The sequence below is a fragment of the Leucopleurus acutus genome (assembly GCF_964270905.1).
Source record: "Leucopleurus acutus genome assembly, chromosome: 14".
Classification (NCBI taxonomy): domain Eukaryota; kingdom Metazoa; phylum Chordata; class Mammalia; order Artiodactyla; family Delphinidae; genus Leucopleurus; species Leucopleurus acutus.
This window is the reverse complement of record NC_139156.1, coordinates 72,291,025-72,309,255: the sequence shown is the minus strand read 5'-3', so window position 1 is coordinate 72,309,255 and position 18,231 is coordinate 72,291,025. Positions and strand designations below refer to the sequence as shown.

Sequence of the window (18,231 nt, the reverse complement as noted above, 5' to 3'; positions counted from 1 at the left end):
GCAGAATCATTTGCTAATTAAATAATATATTAGAAACCTGAAAACATGCCATCATTCATTCATTCACAAACAATTCTTGGGGGCCTATCTTATGTTAGGCATTTGATTGAATAGGGGGAAAATATTCAGCACACATAAGTAATTGAGGAATTGAAAGTTATTAAAATAGACCATAAGAAAGAAAGTTGGTCCATTTTTTAAAACACAATAGTGTATTGTATTATACAAAATGCTCATGATTTAAAAGGACACAGTCGTTTCTTTAAAAAAGAAATTCTGTAAGTTGCCTATTTTGAAAGATTACTGATTTTTTTTTCCCTTAGCAAGAAAACAATCTAACAATCCACTCCTTCCAACGGTCAGTTTTCCTAACTTTCATGGCCTGTATAGTCAAGACAGTTACTTTGATTTTTACGTCGTGAAATGGGCAGCGTAATTTCCTAGCTCTCGTAGGACTGCGTAGGAATTAAACTTTCTGAAAAAGCATTATTGGTTTGAAACTGTCATATAATGATCTAGTAACTTTTGACAGTGTCCTTTTGCAAAAGAAGGCGAAAAAATGGCTGCAAATTGAAGACAGCCAATCAAGCACAGGAATAATTTTGTTAAATTTTGAAGTAGGATAAATGCTAAAAAGGATGAATGGGAGTAAGCAGACCACAATCACACACGGTTTATGGAGTTGGATTGTGCAGCTTTATTTTATGACATTTAAGTAGACAGTATCATTATTCTCCTACAGAGGTTGTATATAACCTCACCTCTTAGCCTGTGTGTTTATGTACGTGTGGTGACAGAAGATACAGGCTTAAATAGGTAATGGCATGAAAAAGGAGAGTAGTTGTAATGACCAAATGACATAAATAAAAACATATTAATATTTGATTTATTACAAAAGCATTCACTTAAAATGGGATGATAAATATGAAAATTTTACTTTGGGCAAAATAATTATAATTAATTCAAATTAAGGGTTTGAAAAATTTTTTATAATCCCTTTATTTTTCAGTGGGTAAGAACAAAATCAACTATTCCTAATAGTGTTAGTAATTTCAAGAGTTAGTAAGATGTTCACCTTAGTTTTTAACCACACCTGGTGATCAGACATTACATTTTTCTTTTTTGAAAACTAGATACAATCTTTGCAGGTTAATGCATCAGATACTGTCACTCTAAATATTTCAGGAACGTGGCTTTGTGTATGACGTTCAACAATACTGGAGAGGAGAAATGAACAAGGGTCTGGGACCAAGGTGAAAGCCAAGCATAACTTTTCGTAACAGGTTTCTTCATGCAGACTGCCAATGCAAACGCACCAATCAGACAGATAAGCAGACAGACAAATACCAACACATTTCAGCTTCACCAGAACAAAACAAAACAATTTAATAACTTCAGGAGAATATGCTACCTGCTGCCTATTGGATTTTCTTTAAATATCTTGTATTCCCAACATTTTTTCAAAATCAGTTTACTTATTGATGACTTGTCCTTCTCACAGCCCATAAGTACTTTTTTAAAAAAATGCAACTCCACACACATACATATATATATACAGGTATATATATATATATATACACACATATATATCATTTACAGCAAATGTTGATTCAAAGCCTGCATATATCTTCTTTTACACTGGGTTAAAATTAGACTATCAGTCTGTCTTAAAAACTATCAGCGTCAGTTGAAACATCTCAGATTAAAGCAAGGTTTACAGAAGCACAGAGTTATGAAAGCAGAATGCTTGCAGTGAATTCCACATGCTTGAAAAGCACAAGAGAGGTAGCGGTGCCGCATTACGTCAAGCCACTATGATTTTTTTTTCTTCTTTCAGTGACACACATCAACTGAAAGCATTAAAAACCAAAAATAAAATTAAGACGAGAAGAAGACCATGGGTGTGACAGAAAAAAATTGAAAATGGAAAAAGAATTGTAGACATTCTGTATCTTGTCTATAAAGATCCTACCCAATAAATTTTGTTCCTTGAGGCCCAAGCTGCAGGATTCGGCTAACCAAGCTCTCACCCTCATTTACAGGGGGAGGATTGGTAGGAAGATGCAGTTTACTGAATAACATCCATGCAGCAGGAAGAGAAACAAGAAGGGGAAACTGTGAACAAACTGTCCGTCACGACAGAGCCTGCCTGATTTGCACCCAAGTGCCACCTCAGAAAATAAATGCATTTTTTCTTTTTGTAAAATACAATATCACAATGGATTGTTCCCCCAAAAATGATCATTAAAAAGACATGTACCCAAAATAGCCATTTATTCAACGTGGGATATATAAGAGTGGTGCCTTGACTTCCACGGGGGCCGCTGGGGTTCCGTGCACTCACTGAGCAGAGAACATGCTTCTCGGTTAGTAAAACCTTTGGCCAGCAAACTGAGTTAAGGAAGTACCAGCCTACCAGCTTTTCAGAGAATTACACAGCTTTGTGACCTCTGATACTACATGAAGGCTGTACTCGACTGAAATGGTCCAACTCAACAGATTTAACTGTTAACTACTTGAGCTGGCAAGGGTAAAGAAAATCAGAGATGTGGTACGAGGGCCAAGACGAAAACTGACAAATGACTTACCCTAAAAATTGTGCCCCTGCAGGACCCATTTCTACCAGCCTACTGGCTAATCCCTCTCCTTCCACCATGGGGGGTGGGTTGGCCAGTTTATGTCTCTTTACCAAACGGCAGGTGATACGGGTGGGGGCAGTGCACTTGCGAGGAGGAATGATGATTCTCATCCCGTGGTGCCGGCTTCCCCTCATGGAGCCGCCTCTTGCATCCACCATAAAGCTAACCAGAAACCTGCAGGGGGGAAGATCAGAGGCCAAATCAAGGAGAGACAGAAGCCGTTTTCACAGCAAGTTTGGAAACTGAATGTTAAAGTGACAGACAAGGTAGCTATCATTCCCCCTCTTTAAGAATACATTGGAAGTAAATACAGTGGAGTCACATCAAACATGCATTTGACTTGTGAACTGAGCAAAAAAGTACAACACGACACTTTATTTTTTGATGGTGCGTGGCCTCCGAACAGAAGCCAACCACTGTCAGATGCTCAAACTGAAGGAAGAGTGACTGTTTCAAAGTTGGGATAAAAACTGGCTATTAAACGACTGTCTTGCATTTAAAAACAAACCCACTGTATGTGGTCCCTGTGGGTGGTTTAAGTTCACATTCAAGGGTCATTTTAACTATCAATGGTTTTAGCCATGTGCTGACTATGGAATCTCTCCCCCTCAACAAGTAAGATGAAACTCCACAGTATGTCTTAAACATGTACAACTCATAAAATGAATGTATCTTTAATCATACCAACACTCTAATTTTTACTATTCTCACAAAGCAGAAAATAAGAATAAAAGCAGAAGGTGACTAAAGTTTTACTAAGGCAATTTTGATGGAAAGGGGTTTAATCTTTTCAATATCAATTTGGCTTAAAAACGGTTTAAAATAACCTACATTTGAGTATCTGTATAGCAATGCAAAAATGATTGAACAGACTTTTTAGAAAATATCTCTAAGTTATATAATTCTGTCATTGGCTGTTATATTAAAGCTAGGGAGGAAAAATTATTTGTCTGCATGTAGCTATGAAGATGTAAAGAATTAACTGTGTCATATTTGGGTAATATCTTTTAAAAAAATTTTATTGAAGTATAGTTGATTTACAATGTTGCATAAATTTCTGCTGTATAGCAAAGTGATTCAGTTATACATATATATATTCTTTTCCATTATGGTTTATTACAGGATATTAAATATAGTTCCCTGTGTTATACAGTAGGTAGGACCTTGTTGTTCATCCCTCCCATGTATAACAGTTTGCATCTGCTAACCCCAAACTTATTTGGGTAATATCTTGATTCCTATCATGTGTTCGTGAAAAAAAGACCTCCGTGACTCCTCCCACCACTGTCACCGTGTTGTAAAGCACTCTGATGAATGTAAACCAATGAGCCCAACATATGGAAGAGTGCAAGTCAGAGACTGGGGAACAGAAACATGTATTTTTGCATTCTAATTTTCACATGTGAAAATACGCTTATTAGTGGAAGAGCACCAAATGTTGATATTTAGAAAATTGTCTGAATACCTACAGGATTTGGGTGGGTGGGGGGGCGCGGAAGGGGGATAATCCCATCCATCAAAATCCTCTACTATTTACTCTTCTAAAAAACAGTTCTAACATCCTACAAATAGATTTCAGACCTTGCTTGGCGGTCCTAGCTGGAGACCCTTTCCTAAAGAGTGATGCCTCCTGACCTCGGAACAGTAACCTCTTCAACAAAGCAAAGGGACCCACCATCCCCATGGAGAGAATCAAGAGCATGGGGATCACTTTTCAGCCTATCAGATTTTCAGAACCAACTCTGGTCATCAGGGAGGTGGAATCGACTTCACACCCTTTTGCTCATTTTGGATTTAGCTGTTTTCCTCTGGATTAATTAGTGGTTTCATACATTTTTCATATCATTATACATACTTTGAGAGACCAGAACCACTAGGATATTCAAAGTATGAGGGCAAGAGACTGAATCTCTCAAAAAACAAAACAAAACAAAAATCACTCCTCCCTAGTCAAAGACAAAGATACTTGTTCACTTGTACAAGTGTCCAGATGAATTGTCTCCAGTGTTGAATGATAAAAGGGTCACTTGAAACTGCTTTGGGGAGCCTATACTTTTTTAGACATATACATACTTAACAACTACTTTTATTCAGTAATAAAGACAATGTGGCATATTATAAGGAAGCCCAACACAAAAATCTCATCTTTCCCAGCTTCCAGTAGTTAAAAATCAACTCGTGCTTGGGACTAAGCGTAACAGAATGAATTACAAATGATTCAAGATAAACTCTGGGTTTGAAAATGCAGTTGTATTAGTATTGATACAGATAAACACTGGAGTGTTTACACTGAGAGGGCTGTGTTTGCCCTGGCAACAAACAGCTGAGTCTCACTAATACAGATAATAATTCAGATCAGGTTTTGTCTCGTTCACTGCTTAACCTACAGAGCTGAGCACAGTTCCCATACATAATCAGCACACAGTAAATGTTTATTGAATAAACCAATGAACAAAACCATTTTGTTAAGTGTGCTCAGAAACTGCCTAGGTCAGACTTGGTTATTAACACTGAAAAAAAAAAAACATATATAGATATTATATATATATAAAGTATATATATATAAAGTGAAGGTAGTGTAAGAAGGTTACCAGTGTCAATATAAAAATACCCCAGCTACAAAGAATATCAGAACCAAATGGAAAAACCATGGCTTAGAAGATTTTAATAAAATTGGAAGAATCTCTTTGTGTTCTGTGTAGCAACCAGTGCATAGTGGGTGATCATTACTGATTATTTGTTGTTCTATGGTTTTCAGTTTTATAGAACGAAAAGACTGAGGAAAGATGGAAGTAGATGTTTAAGCCCGATATTGAGTCCTGTTACTCAATAGCATTATGAAATACAGTGATTTGTTTTCTAAACTCATCCCTTACATATTGTATGCAAAATAAAATTTCATGCAATATAATTTATAGAAACAAATGAAAAGGTGATATTTAATCATATTCATTGTATCTTATTAACATTTAAACTAAAGCAGGAATTCTACAAATGATCCTAAAACTAACACATGAATGAATGTTTCTAGCTTTAGGAACAGCAGGATGACAAATGCTGATACACTACAGACACTGACACAATCTAACTGTGGGAAAACTTCACATAAATTAAAAATACAAAAAGGGATGGTTCACATAAAAGACACAGTTATCACCTTGAATCATACTGAGGAAGTGGAGAAGAATAGCTGCAAAATAATTTAGAAAGCAAATGGGAAAAATTAATGTAAGATAATTAGAAGCAAGCAACAGAAAATGTCAATGATAAGCAAAGGAAAAATAAAAACCATCAGAAAATGAAACCAAGGCATTTGGCATTTGTGGGACAACTTGGAAAAAGATTTGCCTTAAATGGCTATATATAAGCTACACCATAGACCTGGCATTAGTGAACTATTTCCACGTGTATACCAAGGGTATATTTTCCTTTTCAAATAAGCCCAATTAGCCGCCATTACTTTTCCTTTCCTGCAAAAGTCTACTGTCTTCAGTGAATTCAAAGGGAAGGAGACATTAGTTGCCTATTCACATACTACACTGCCTCCAGTGCAGGGGAAAGCTCGTTTCTGATTTTCTTATCCTATGATCCCTCAACTTCTCTATTTACTAAATTAAACCCTAGTGCTTTTCTTTCCTATGTAGAATACAAAGTGCTGGTTCTAGATTGTTGTCACATGGTGGCAATTCACCAAGTTTGGTTCAAAAAACTCTTCAGTATGTTTGCCCACTTAATGAATGTATTCTGGGTGTTTTTTTAAAAAAATTTATTTAATTAATTTATTTATCTTTGGCTGCATTGGGTCTTCGTTGCTGTGCGTGGGCTTTCTCTAGTTGCGGGGAGCAGGGGCTACTCTTCACTGCGGTGCATGAACTTCTCATTTCAGTGGCTTCCCTTGCTGTGGAGCACAGGCTCTAGGTGCGCGGGCTTCAGTAGTTGTGGCACACAGGCTCAGTAGTTGTGGCTTGTGGACTCTAGAGCATAGGCTCAGCAGTTGTGGCGCATGGGCTTAGTTGCTCCGCAGCATGTGGGATCTTCCCAGACCAGGGCTTGAACCCGTGTCCCCTGCAATGGCAGGTGGATTCTTAACCACTGTGCCACTAGGGAAGCCCTATTCTGGGTGTTTTATATTTTCCTTCTCAACTTTTTTTTTTTTTTGGTTTGTTTTTTGCTTTTGCAATTTTAGACCCAAATACATCTACTATAAATCGTGTAACTATTTTAAGCAGTTTAAAATGTAATATTACTATAATTAAAGCTTTTTCTAACTGAATTAAAGAAATGCAATATTAATGATTCAAAGACCACCATGTAGTTTATAGTTTATAAGGCACTTTCATGTGAATTATTTCCATTTAAATGACATTGCAGTGACTTGTTTTTCACAATTGTGGTGTTACAAGCCACAATTGTGTAAGAATACTTTAAATAACCTGCAGCATTACTTGGAGTCTAGGACTTTTCCTCTGTAAAATGGGGATAATGAGTAAAGCCTATCTCAGTGTCATTTTAAGGTTCAAATAAATATTAAATAAGATAATACATGTAAAAGATTTAGCACAATGCCAGATACATGAAAAGCACTAGGGAGGTTAGCCATTACAATTTATTGTAATTAAAAGCAGCAAAAAATACTTCATAAAATATATAAGGCACTTCACAAATGTTAATTATTGTTAATTTATTTAATTCAGAATTAAATAAATTGAATCTGCACTTGTCCTGGATCACAACTAATTTATGGCCTAAATGTCAATTTCAGAGGTGAAAATACTTTGAAATTTTCATCATCTTAATGAATTATTTCGATTCCATTTGTATGCGAATCAATTATCCCAAGTTTAATTACCTATAATAGGCTAAGAATCCAATATCTAAAAATACAATAATTATCAATTCAGCAATTGAAGCAGGTCACCTTTTAGCTGCCTGCCTCAAATTTCGCTGACTAACAGGGCAGCAACAAGGAGCCTGTTTGATGTGGTTTTTACTATAGCACTTCCAGGGTACACACATTGGTACATTCACTTTTTCTTTTCTTTTAAAAATCCATTTATTTAAAAAAATTTTTAATTTAATACAGCTTCATTATAATTTTATTTCAGGAAAATCAGATACTCAGAAAAAAACTTCATTTGAATAAAGTAAAATTAAGAGAAATGACTATATTAAAATTTTTTGTATTGAAAAGGAAAATTAGAGACCTAAAAGTACTGCCAGAATAGCCAGGAAATGGTTATGCACCTTATTAACTTCCTTTCTAACATGGTGCTTTTACCAATAAAAATAGAAATGCAGATTTGTTTAGCAAAAATATTTACTAATGACTTACAAATATATACCACATATACTCACTAATGAAGTCCTTTAGAAGATCAACATCTCATACATGTGAAGCTTGTCAATATGAATTTATAACTGCAAATAGTAAGTGCAATGTTAATTTAATAGGAAAAGTGACTTTCTGGTTACTTACCCAGAATGAACAGGACTTGAGACAAGGTTGACATTGTCCAAGGTGTCTGCAGCCCAGCTGTAATGTCTAAGAGAATCTGAATCAAATTCTCTTGTGAATGTTAGATGCTGAAAAATAAAACGATATATTGTGTCAACAACCCATCCAAGACAGTGGTTTCTCTGTACGTACAAAATACACCTGTATGTCTCCAGAGTCCAGATAGTCTAACATTCAAAGTAAGCATATATATATATATATTTTTTACAGTTGCCCCTTAGTATCCTCGGGTGATCAGTTCCAGGACACCCCCCGCCCACCCATCCCCGTGGATACCAAAATCCGGAGATGCTCAAGTACCTCATATAAAATAACTAGTGTCATTGGCCCTCTGCATCCATGGGCCTGACTGTACATTCCTCCACAGGTCTACATTGAAGGTTCAAGAATTAGAAATAAAGTTCATTGATATGCTGTATTATCTCAATCTTTTAAGAAACCATCTTGAGTAACTGGCATGGCACAAGGAATATCACAGAAGTAATGCTAACCATGATTTTAAGTACTTCAACAATCTCTAAATTAATCTGACAATTGTAAATTTCTTTTCCGAATCTCAAAATAAAAATAAAAACATTCAATCTTGATGACTTCTGTTTCCAAGTGGGGTAGAGAAGCCAGCAGCAGCCTAGTGCTGTGCTAAGCACAACAGATAAGTGTGGAAATCATCTCTGCGGGCAGCAGAGAACAATTGAGGTGCAAAACTGAGGAGCTGTATTTGGAGAGGTGGTTACCTGGAAGAGTTGAGTATTTTGTTGCCATTTTTAACTTGGGGGCATTTGTCAATTACCAGTGCAGACAGAATTTGGGCTTTGTGCCTACAGGGGCTACCTGCTGGGGAACAGAAAAACCAAGGGAGTTTTGGTGGAGAGTTGGGTGGCCTCAGGCATGCTACAGATTTCCATTCAGAACATTTGCTAAATGCTGGGGCTGGGGCTTCCCTGGTGGCCCAGTGGTTAAGAATCTGCCTGTCAGTGCAGGGGATGTGGGTTCAAGCCCTGGTCCGGGAAGATCCCACGTGCCACGGAGCAACTAAGCCCGCGAGCCACAACTACTGAAGCCTGCGCACCTAGAGCCCACGCTCCACAACAAGAGAAGCCACTGCAATGAGAAGCCCACGCACCAAAACGAAGAGTAGCCCCTGCTCGCTGTAACTAGAGAAAACCTGAGTGCAGCAACAAAGACCCAACACAGCCAAAAATTAAAATAAACAAATAAATAAAATAAAAATAAAAAATAAACTCTGGAGCTGTGCAGAACAGGAAGCTAAGAAACTAACCAGAAAATCTCTGAAAGGCATAACAGAGCTTTTGGGCAGTTTCATGAGAAAAAGATTTAGAGTGTGAGACTTGGAAGGGGAGGGGACCCAAAGATCATACCAGAATTTCAAATAAGGACCCTGAAGGGCCAGGGACAGACCAGAGGTAGCCTGAGATTTACCAGGGCTGCGAACCAGCCTCATTTCAGCAAAGTCTTGATTGGATGAGAAGAATCAGCCACCACTTTTTGCCTGGCAGAGGGATGGTGAATCCTCTTTGAAGGAATATTATCATCACTGGGTGTGTCGTGTCTACAAACTTGTTTTTATACATCACGTCCAGCATGCAATGAAAAACTGCCAAGCATGGCCAGAGCACATGAGCAAAAACAGAAACAAAACAAACCCAGATACTATAAACAGGCTCCCAAGTGATCCTACATTTTGAAGGAAGTTAATAAGAACTTTGATTATAGCTATCATAATAACTATGATTAGTATGTTTAAGAAAATAGGAAAAAAGATAGAGAAAAGAAATGAAAAGGTGGACGGTTCAACAGAGGACTGGAATATACGTAAGAAAATCAAATGGGCCTTTGTTCAGTTCTAAGTATAATGTCAGTTCTTAAACACAATAGGAAACAGGGTTAATATATGGAAGTGTTAATGGAAAAATATAAAAAATGAAGGGTAGATTTAAAAAAAATTTTGTTTTATATTGGACTATAGTTGATTAACAATGTTGTGCTAGTTTCAGGTGTACGGCAAAGTGATTCAGTTATACGTGTACATATATCCATTCTTTTTCAAATTCTTTTCCCATTTAGGTTGCTACAGAATACTGAGCAGAGTTCTCTGGGCTATACAGTAGGTCCTTCCAGGTTATCCATTTTAAATACAGTGGTGTGTATATGTCAAGGGTAGATTTTTTTAAAGAATGGAAAATACAGAAAATAGTATGAGACGTAGAACACAGTGAAAGGTTTTAACGTGTGTGTAATTGGACTCTCGGAAGTAGAAGAGGAGAATAAGGTAGGGGCTATGTTTGAAGAGAGAATGGCTAAGAATGTTTCAAATCTGATGAGAGATGTTGGCTCACACACCAAAAACGAAATCAATCTCAATTTTCGTCCTTCTAAAGATCTGCTTTCTACTGAAACCCCAGTAAAATGACAGTCAAGAATTCACACACACACACACACACACACACATACACACACACACACACACACACACACACAGGCAAAGAGAATAAGAGAAGACATCAACAGAAAAACAAGGATGGGTTGCAAGTCTCTCTAAAAAGGGATCCGATCTCCATAATCCCCTCACTGATTTATCAGTTGTCAAATAACTCACCCCCCATCAACCCTGGCAGAAATCTAGAGGCACAGAAACCAGAGGCAGAAGATTAGAAGGTCAGAGGCACCATAATGAAAACGGAGATTAACTGAAAGTTTATGTAATGAATGTTCAGCCCCAGCCTTCTACCTTTACTGGTCTCCCAGACAGACAGACAGGGACAGAGCCTTGAGGCAGAAAATGGGGAGTCTTCTCTGGGATTTTCCAGTGAAATGTCCCAGACTTATTACTTCAGTGGAAATCACAGGTGCTAAGCCCTGAACCATGCAGAGAGCCTCCCATAAGCTTAGTACTCAGTCATCAAAAGCTACCCCGAGCAATTGTCTCTGGAGAGGAGAAGTTGGCGGCTGAAGGTGTATGTGGGGATGCTCTTTTTAATCCTATTATGTCTTGTAAAAGAACATGACTTTTTTTGTTTCTTTCCCAAATGGAGAAGGACCTTTATTTGAACGGTTAATTCTCACGTGTTGCAACAGCCAAAGATCACCCGGCAAAGAATATTCTTTGCCCAGAGTGTTGCAGACAGGGGAAATCTTCATGTGCCTCTTTCCTTTTAAACACCAGATCCTATGGCCAGGCCAAGATATTTGGAAGCAAATTGTGAGCCCGTGTGCCAGCTGGGGGCCTGCTGAGACAAAGGGAAGATGCTCGCTGGCCAGGAGACCCTTAATCCAGTCGGAGCGACTTTAACACATTCATTTCCACGCTTCTTGGATCTTTCCTTGAAGATGCTACTCCAAAAAGATCTTTCCTGCTTGCTATCAGCTTAGTCACAGTTTTAGATTGAGCTATAGCTCATAGGTTGTATAAATCTAGGCCAGCTGAGGGGAAAATCTCCACAGGGTTCCGTCTAAGGTATAAATAAACAGGTGATGACTTTTTATTCGTGTGTGTAAGGTTCATAATAAGAAAACTTAAATTTTAAAAATTACTGTGAATTACAAAGATTAAAAAAATAGCCCTGGGCTTCCCTGGTGGCGCAGTGGTTGAGAGTCCGCCTGCCGATGCGGGAGACACGGGTTCGTGCCCCGGTCCGGGAAGATCCCACGTGCCGCGGAGCGGCTGGGCCTGTGAGCCATGGCCGCTGGGCCTGCGCGTCCGGAGCCTGTGTTCCGCAACGGGAGAGGCCACGGCAGTGAGAGGCCCGCGTACCACAAAAAAAAAAAAAGCCCTGAGATCAAATGGAACAATAATTTGCAGAGCACTTATGTGTAAGTCACTGTCCTGCCTAGATCCTAGGAAAATGCGAAAATGAATGAGGAGCAGCCGTCTGTGCCTTCGGTGAGAGAGGACACATCCGGTGGATGGGTATGCGATCAATGGCGTCAACAAGAGTTTACAGAACTAGGGGTCCTAACCCCCAAAGATGAATACGTCACTTCAGAAAGTTCCCAAATTCTTTATGGGTTAACCAAAGATGAGGTGTTGGTTTCATCTGGCCTCATTTACCAATTTTACTGACTTTTTTTTTTTTTTTTTTTGCGGTACGCGGGCCTCTCACTGCTGTGGCCTCTCCCGTTGCGGAGCACAGGCTCCGGACGCGCAGGCCCAGCGGCCACGGCTCACGGGCCCAGCCGCTCCGCGGCATGTGGGATCTTCCCGGACCGGGGCACGAACCCGTGTCCCCTGCATCGGCAGGCGGACTCCCAACCACTGCGCCACCAGGGAAGCCCCCAATTTTACTGACTTTTAAAGACCCCAACCAACCCACCCTCAGAGTGGGGCAAAATATGTAATATAAAGTAGGCGGTGCTGCTCACTTTATTTTTCAGCAAACTGCAATTCCTCCATTTGGGGCAGCCCTAAGGCCATTTTCCAAAAGACCTATTCTTTTTCAAGTTCTGAGCAATATCACTCCTCTTTGGTAATTACAGTAAATTATTTACCTTTGGTGCTCTTAGAAACATGCACTGGCGACATTAATTATTGAAACAACGAATTGTATCCCACAAAAAGGTATGGCCGCCGTCATGTAATATTTATCGAGGCTGGGGTGTGCCAGCACACGGGGATCCCTTTGACTCCTTTCTAACTCCCCGACTCTCACACCTCCTAGTCACTCACAGGAACTTTGTCATGACACAAATGAGCAAATGTAGAATCCATTAAAAGACTTGTTCAAAGCAATGAGCCATAGGTCCCGATATTTGTCCCAGTTTTTCTTTTTTTCCATAGAGTTTTGCAGAGGCTGATGGGCAGGCCTAGCAATTTTAATAACCTAAATATAGACAAGTAAAATGCTCTTCCTACAATGCATGCACTGAAACACAAAAATAAGCATGCAAAAAAACACATCTGAGCCTATGATTTTTAGAGAGATGAAGTGGTAGCTTCGTTTGCAAGCTACCTGTCTCTGAACACTTTTTTCTACAGACTAATGTTTACTTAAAACAGAAACGTGCCGTTTGAACTGCTTACTTATTGTAGTCAACAATATGAATTTCAAGATGTTGTGACACGTCATTGTGCCTGGTACCATGGTACCAGGAGGAGAAGCCCTTCTTCTGTTTGGTTACTGAACCAATAGACATTTAAAATGATAAAAAGGTCACTACGTGTGATGATGGTTAAAAAAGATGAACTAGAGATGGCTCTTAAACTTCCCACAGCAAGTAGGGGTGCTCCCAGGGCTTCATGGAAAAGACTGGCTTTAGACCTGAGGCACAGACTTGGATTTGAAAACTGCCTTTGCCATTTGTGAATAGAGAGCACTTCTTTCCCACTCCTAAGCTTTCCATCTTAGAAAGGCAACTCAATTGTGTCACTGTGGGCCTCGCCCTGTCCCTTAATATTCAGGAAATGTGATTTCTTTATCTAAGTGGTAGATTGGGGAAAGGTAGCTGGGAAGGCTCCTCTCAGATCCAATTTTCACTCTCATGGGCCTGAGCTTGGTCACAGAGGGCAGACATCCCCCTTCTGCTCCCCTGAACAGACCTCCGTGAGGGGGCTGCCTGCCCTGGGTCACTGATGCTGGCCACTGGCTAGGGGGTCTGCTCACTTCAGGGGTGCAGTTACCAAGGCCACTTGGCTCAGACACTCAGCCAGCCCTCAACCTGGCCTCCATCAGCAATAAGGGAGGTATTTTGCCTCTGACTGTTCTTTTTCTTTATGTATTAAAAGCCCCCTTGGAGATGCCCCAACATTACTTACTGCTTTTATGATCCTTAGAGTGTCTCTTAACTTTTCTCAGTCTCAGTTTCCTCATTTTCAAATTGATGATTGGTTGATAGGAAGATTAAATGAGAACGTACACCAGAAATCTGGCACGAAGGCCAGGGCTGGCAGGCTGTGGTCGCTTCTACTTTTCAAAGGATTTTCAAAGGACATACGTATGATCGCTTCTATTTTTCTTTTTTTTTTTTCAGTGGCTCCTACTTTTCAAAGGACTTTTATTTATGTGAGCTCATTTGTTAAAATCTGATAATTTGTGGAGAAAGCAGAGCAAAAACAAACATATTCCAGGGCCAGCACTGGTCCTTTACAGTTATATACACAGGATGCCTATATGAAATCAACACAGCCCGTTCAGTTAGAAGGACGCACCTCCTAAATGCCTAAGTCTTATTTATTGACTCAAAAACATTTAAGTGTCTATGTTAACGGCAATACTGCAACCTACTCTGTCAACTCCATGTCAGGGACTATCCTAGGCCTTTACATGACTTTGTTCTTTGACTCTTCAGGACGGAGTGGCCTTGGGAGATAATATACCATTTTACAAATGAGGAAACTGAAGTTCAGAGAGAGACTTGAAACATTTGACAACACAAAGTGAATACCCGGTGCTGCGTGGCTTTAGTAGGACACTACGTTAAGGAAAAGTTCACACCGACTTAAGAAGACCTTTTACTCCCAAGTCAAAAGTGATTATGAATAAGCACATCATTTTTCATCTTGGAAGTGATATCAAGGATACTATTAAAATCAAAATGCACATTACTCAACAGAGTCCAACGCCTGACTAATGATGATATCACTGTCTCCAAGAGGTTCATACTTTCCTCAAACAGTTTCTCACTAGCCCTGATCATCAGAGAAGAGAGGAGAGCACACATTGGCCTCACCAATGAGGACACACCCAAATGCCCAGGACCGGAAATACATGTCCGGGCACAGAAGAAAAGAGGTAGAAGGCAAGAAAGCACTTGCAAGGAAAAGAAAAAGAAATCCAGTTCATTCCAGTATCAGCTAATTCTCCAGGCTGCTGACTGTCAACCTCCAGTGCTGGATGACACCAGTTAAGGTCCTTGTCTGTCCGCTTGGCTACCCCTGGCAGAAGGTGGTCCTGCGGATGAACTGGTGGTCTTGATATTGCTAATGTTACCGGCCCCAGGTAAAAGTCACAGCAACAGGTCCCACGGAGAATGAAGCGCGTCTAATCTGAAGAACTGTAAACACGATCTAGTTGGGAAGCAGCTGGATGATGTAACCAGACTGGGAGCCCAGGAGAGCAAAGGCTTCTCAAAGTCAATACCCAGCACTCGGTGGCTTTAGTAGTTATCCTTGTCAAGGATAACTTGAGCCTGTGGCCACACATCGGACAGGGCCAGGGCAGGGGGACCCACGTGGGTGTCAGATCCCCTAGACAGAGAACAGATGATTGGGTTTGAGGTGGGCTGCATCACTTCATAGCCCAGTGACTGGAAGGTCAAAAAACCTCACTGAAAAAAACCTCATTTCTGCATGTGAGTAATGGGTGGATAATGTGAACTGCCCCAACTCACCATAAGAATGGAATGACCCAAGTAATATGAAAGTGATATGAAAATTCTAAATTGCTATGCAAACAGAATCACAGATAATAATCATCTTGATGCTCCCAGATGTTTTACAATTGAATTTATTTCTTAAATCTATATAACACTGTGGCCCCGTATATAGCTTTTTAGGATGGTGTATGTTTGATCAGAGTATAGGGAGTAGCCTGCTGGATTAACAAATAATAGTGGCCTTTTGGCCGTGACAAAATACTTGTCTAAACGCTGACTCTTCCAGCTGAATATGCTTCACTCAGGCTGCCGTACTTTGCTTATGAGAGTGGCACTGCAGCCTAGGGCGGCAGCAGAATGGGTTCAAGCAGCCATCAGACCTAAGTTTTATTCTCAGCTGCAGCACCAAATGTCACCTAATGTGACAATGGACAAGTAAAACAGTCAGTCCCAGGCTCTTTTGTCTGTGAAGTGGTACTGATAATACCTAGTCCATAACGTGGATGAAAGCACAGAGTGAGATGATCCGTTTAATAAAATGTATGACAGGTGCTGCCCTGAGTATTATAATTATCATGATCTACGGCAGATACTGAGTGAAATGGCAAACTGCTGCTGAAATAGACAGTAGGTCTGTCTGGACATCCACCACAACTATCTGGAAATATTCTTTTAAGAAATGGATTCCATCTTAAAAGAAAAAAAAGTCTAATTCATAGTAACAGAGCATAGAATGGTGGTTACCATAGGCTGGGGGGTGGAGGAGATATGGATCAAAGGGGACAAACTTTCAGTTACAAGATGAAGAAATTCTGGAAACCTGATGCACGGCACGGTGACTGCAATGAATAAAAATGTATTATATACTTGAAATTTGCTAAGAGAGTAGATCTCAAGTGTTCTCACTACACCCCCAAAAATGGTAATTATGGGAGGTGACTGATGTGTTAGTTAGCTTGACCGTGGACATAATTTCACAATGAAGACGTATTTCAAAACATCATGTGTACCTTAAATTCCATAAAAGAAAACCTCATTCAAGTAGCAAAATAAAATACAAATTAAGAGCTTACTAAAGCAGGTCTTTTTTCCCCCTAAAGTATTTCTTTTCTTGAAATCAACTCTTATTACCCCCAAGACTTATTTGAGACCAGAATACAAACCAAAATGAAGTTGCGTTCTGGAGATTTCCAAATCGGATTGATTTCAAGATAATTTAGCTACTAACTTCAACAAGAGAAGGTGAATCAAGGTCAGCATAGAAGCTGAGAGCATTAACACATCAGCATCCGGCTCAAGACATCCACACGAACTGTACTACCTTAAGTTACAACACAAACCTCTCTGCATTTAAAAAAAAAAAAAAAAAAAATCTGTAATCTTGATGACCAATCTGTGAGAGGTGTTGAGTGGATCACCTAAGTAATGCTGGCAAAGCACCTTGAAGAGGAAAAAGCAGGATATTAAATATCACTAGTCAAAGGTGCTTATCTTCCAAGCGACTATCTCTAGAAAATCTTTAATCCCAGGCTGGTGACCTTCTGCCACCATGCACATTTCTGAGAGCCCTTTAGAAATTAGCTTCAAGGAAAGAAATAGGAAAGTTAATCTGCCGATGGAGGGGGAAGGGGGCGGGCAGGGGTGGAACGGGGTTGGCAGGGACAGGAGGAAGGATTATTAGCATAACCAGCCTGTTGGGTTGTTCATTCCTCTCCTTTTCTATTACTGAGGTCATGGGAAAGGGCGGGTCTTGAAAAAATAAACATGAATTTCTCCCAAAGAACTCTCCAATTTGCACATTCCTTGCTAATATACCAAGTATTAGTACCCAGCACAATATGTAACTAAATATACATGAGATCATCCTTCGCCTGCCAAAAGACCAAGTCCAACCCAAAGGATCTGGAATCCTAGACTGGGAGATAAATGCGAAGCGTTAGGGGGTGGTAACAGTTAGGGGTAACAGCTGCTTGAGGTACAGGGAGGCTATCAAGAGGCCTCCACTACTGGCTCCAGAATGATCTCCACTATTACCCAAGAGCCAGTGCAACTGTTTACACACTAGTTTAGTTACATCTTCCAAACTGGTCACCATTGGAAGCCCCGCGACTAGTCCCCTTAGGCACAAACCACGTGGGCGAATCTGTTCTGAAAAGGGAAGTCTGAAAGATGAAAGCAACCTAACGAGAGAGGGACAGGGCCCCACAGCTGCCCCGTTTTCTCTCTTTTTGTAGACACATGGCATGTGTGTCAACAGAACTGAAAGGCAATGGAAGATCCTCATTCCTTAGTGATCAACTAACTGGTAAAGAATGCCTTTCTAGATATTTTTGCTGGGAAACACCCAGGTTGCTAGCTATTAAATCACAGCTCATTTTTTTTTTAATATATTATTTTTCTTTATTCTTTTTTTTTTTTTTTTTTTTTGAGCTGTGCCACACAGCTTGTGGGATCCTAGTTCCCTGACCAGGGATCAAACCCGGGAGCCCAGCAGTGGAAGCATGGAGTTCTAACCACTGGACTGCCAGGGAGTTCCCTCATTTTCTTTGTATTTAGGTAAAATTAGATTTATTCCTAGAGTGAAAGCATAAACTAACAGAATCTCAAGGTTGAACTGTACTTTGAGATTCTAGAAGACTTTCTACATTGCCCTTGATAGGTGGTTGTTCAGGCCAGGTTTGACCACCACCAAGAACAAGCATATTAGTGAGGACAGAAGCCCAAATTAAACTGGCTTAAGACACCCCA

General features: G+C 39.9%; 1 protein-coding gene across 1 annotated transcript in view; it reads right to left on the bottom strand.

Moving 5' to 3' along the window:
• Positions 1–18,231, bottom strand: part of ANK3 (ankyrin 3) — a 333,291-nt gene that overhangs the window by 74,874 nt on the left and 240,186 nt on the right. The window contains exons 26-27 of the mRNA XM_082855185.1: positions 8,116–8,222; positions 2,588–2,813 (exon numbers count right to left, since the gene is read on the bottom strand). Coding sequence (XP_082711311.1) covers positions 2,588–2,813; positions 8,116–8,222 — 333 coding nt within the window. The remainder of the gene's footprint in view (positions 1–2,587; positions 2,814–8,115; positions 8,223–18,231) is intronic.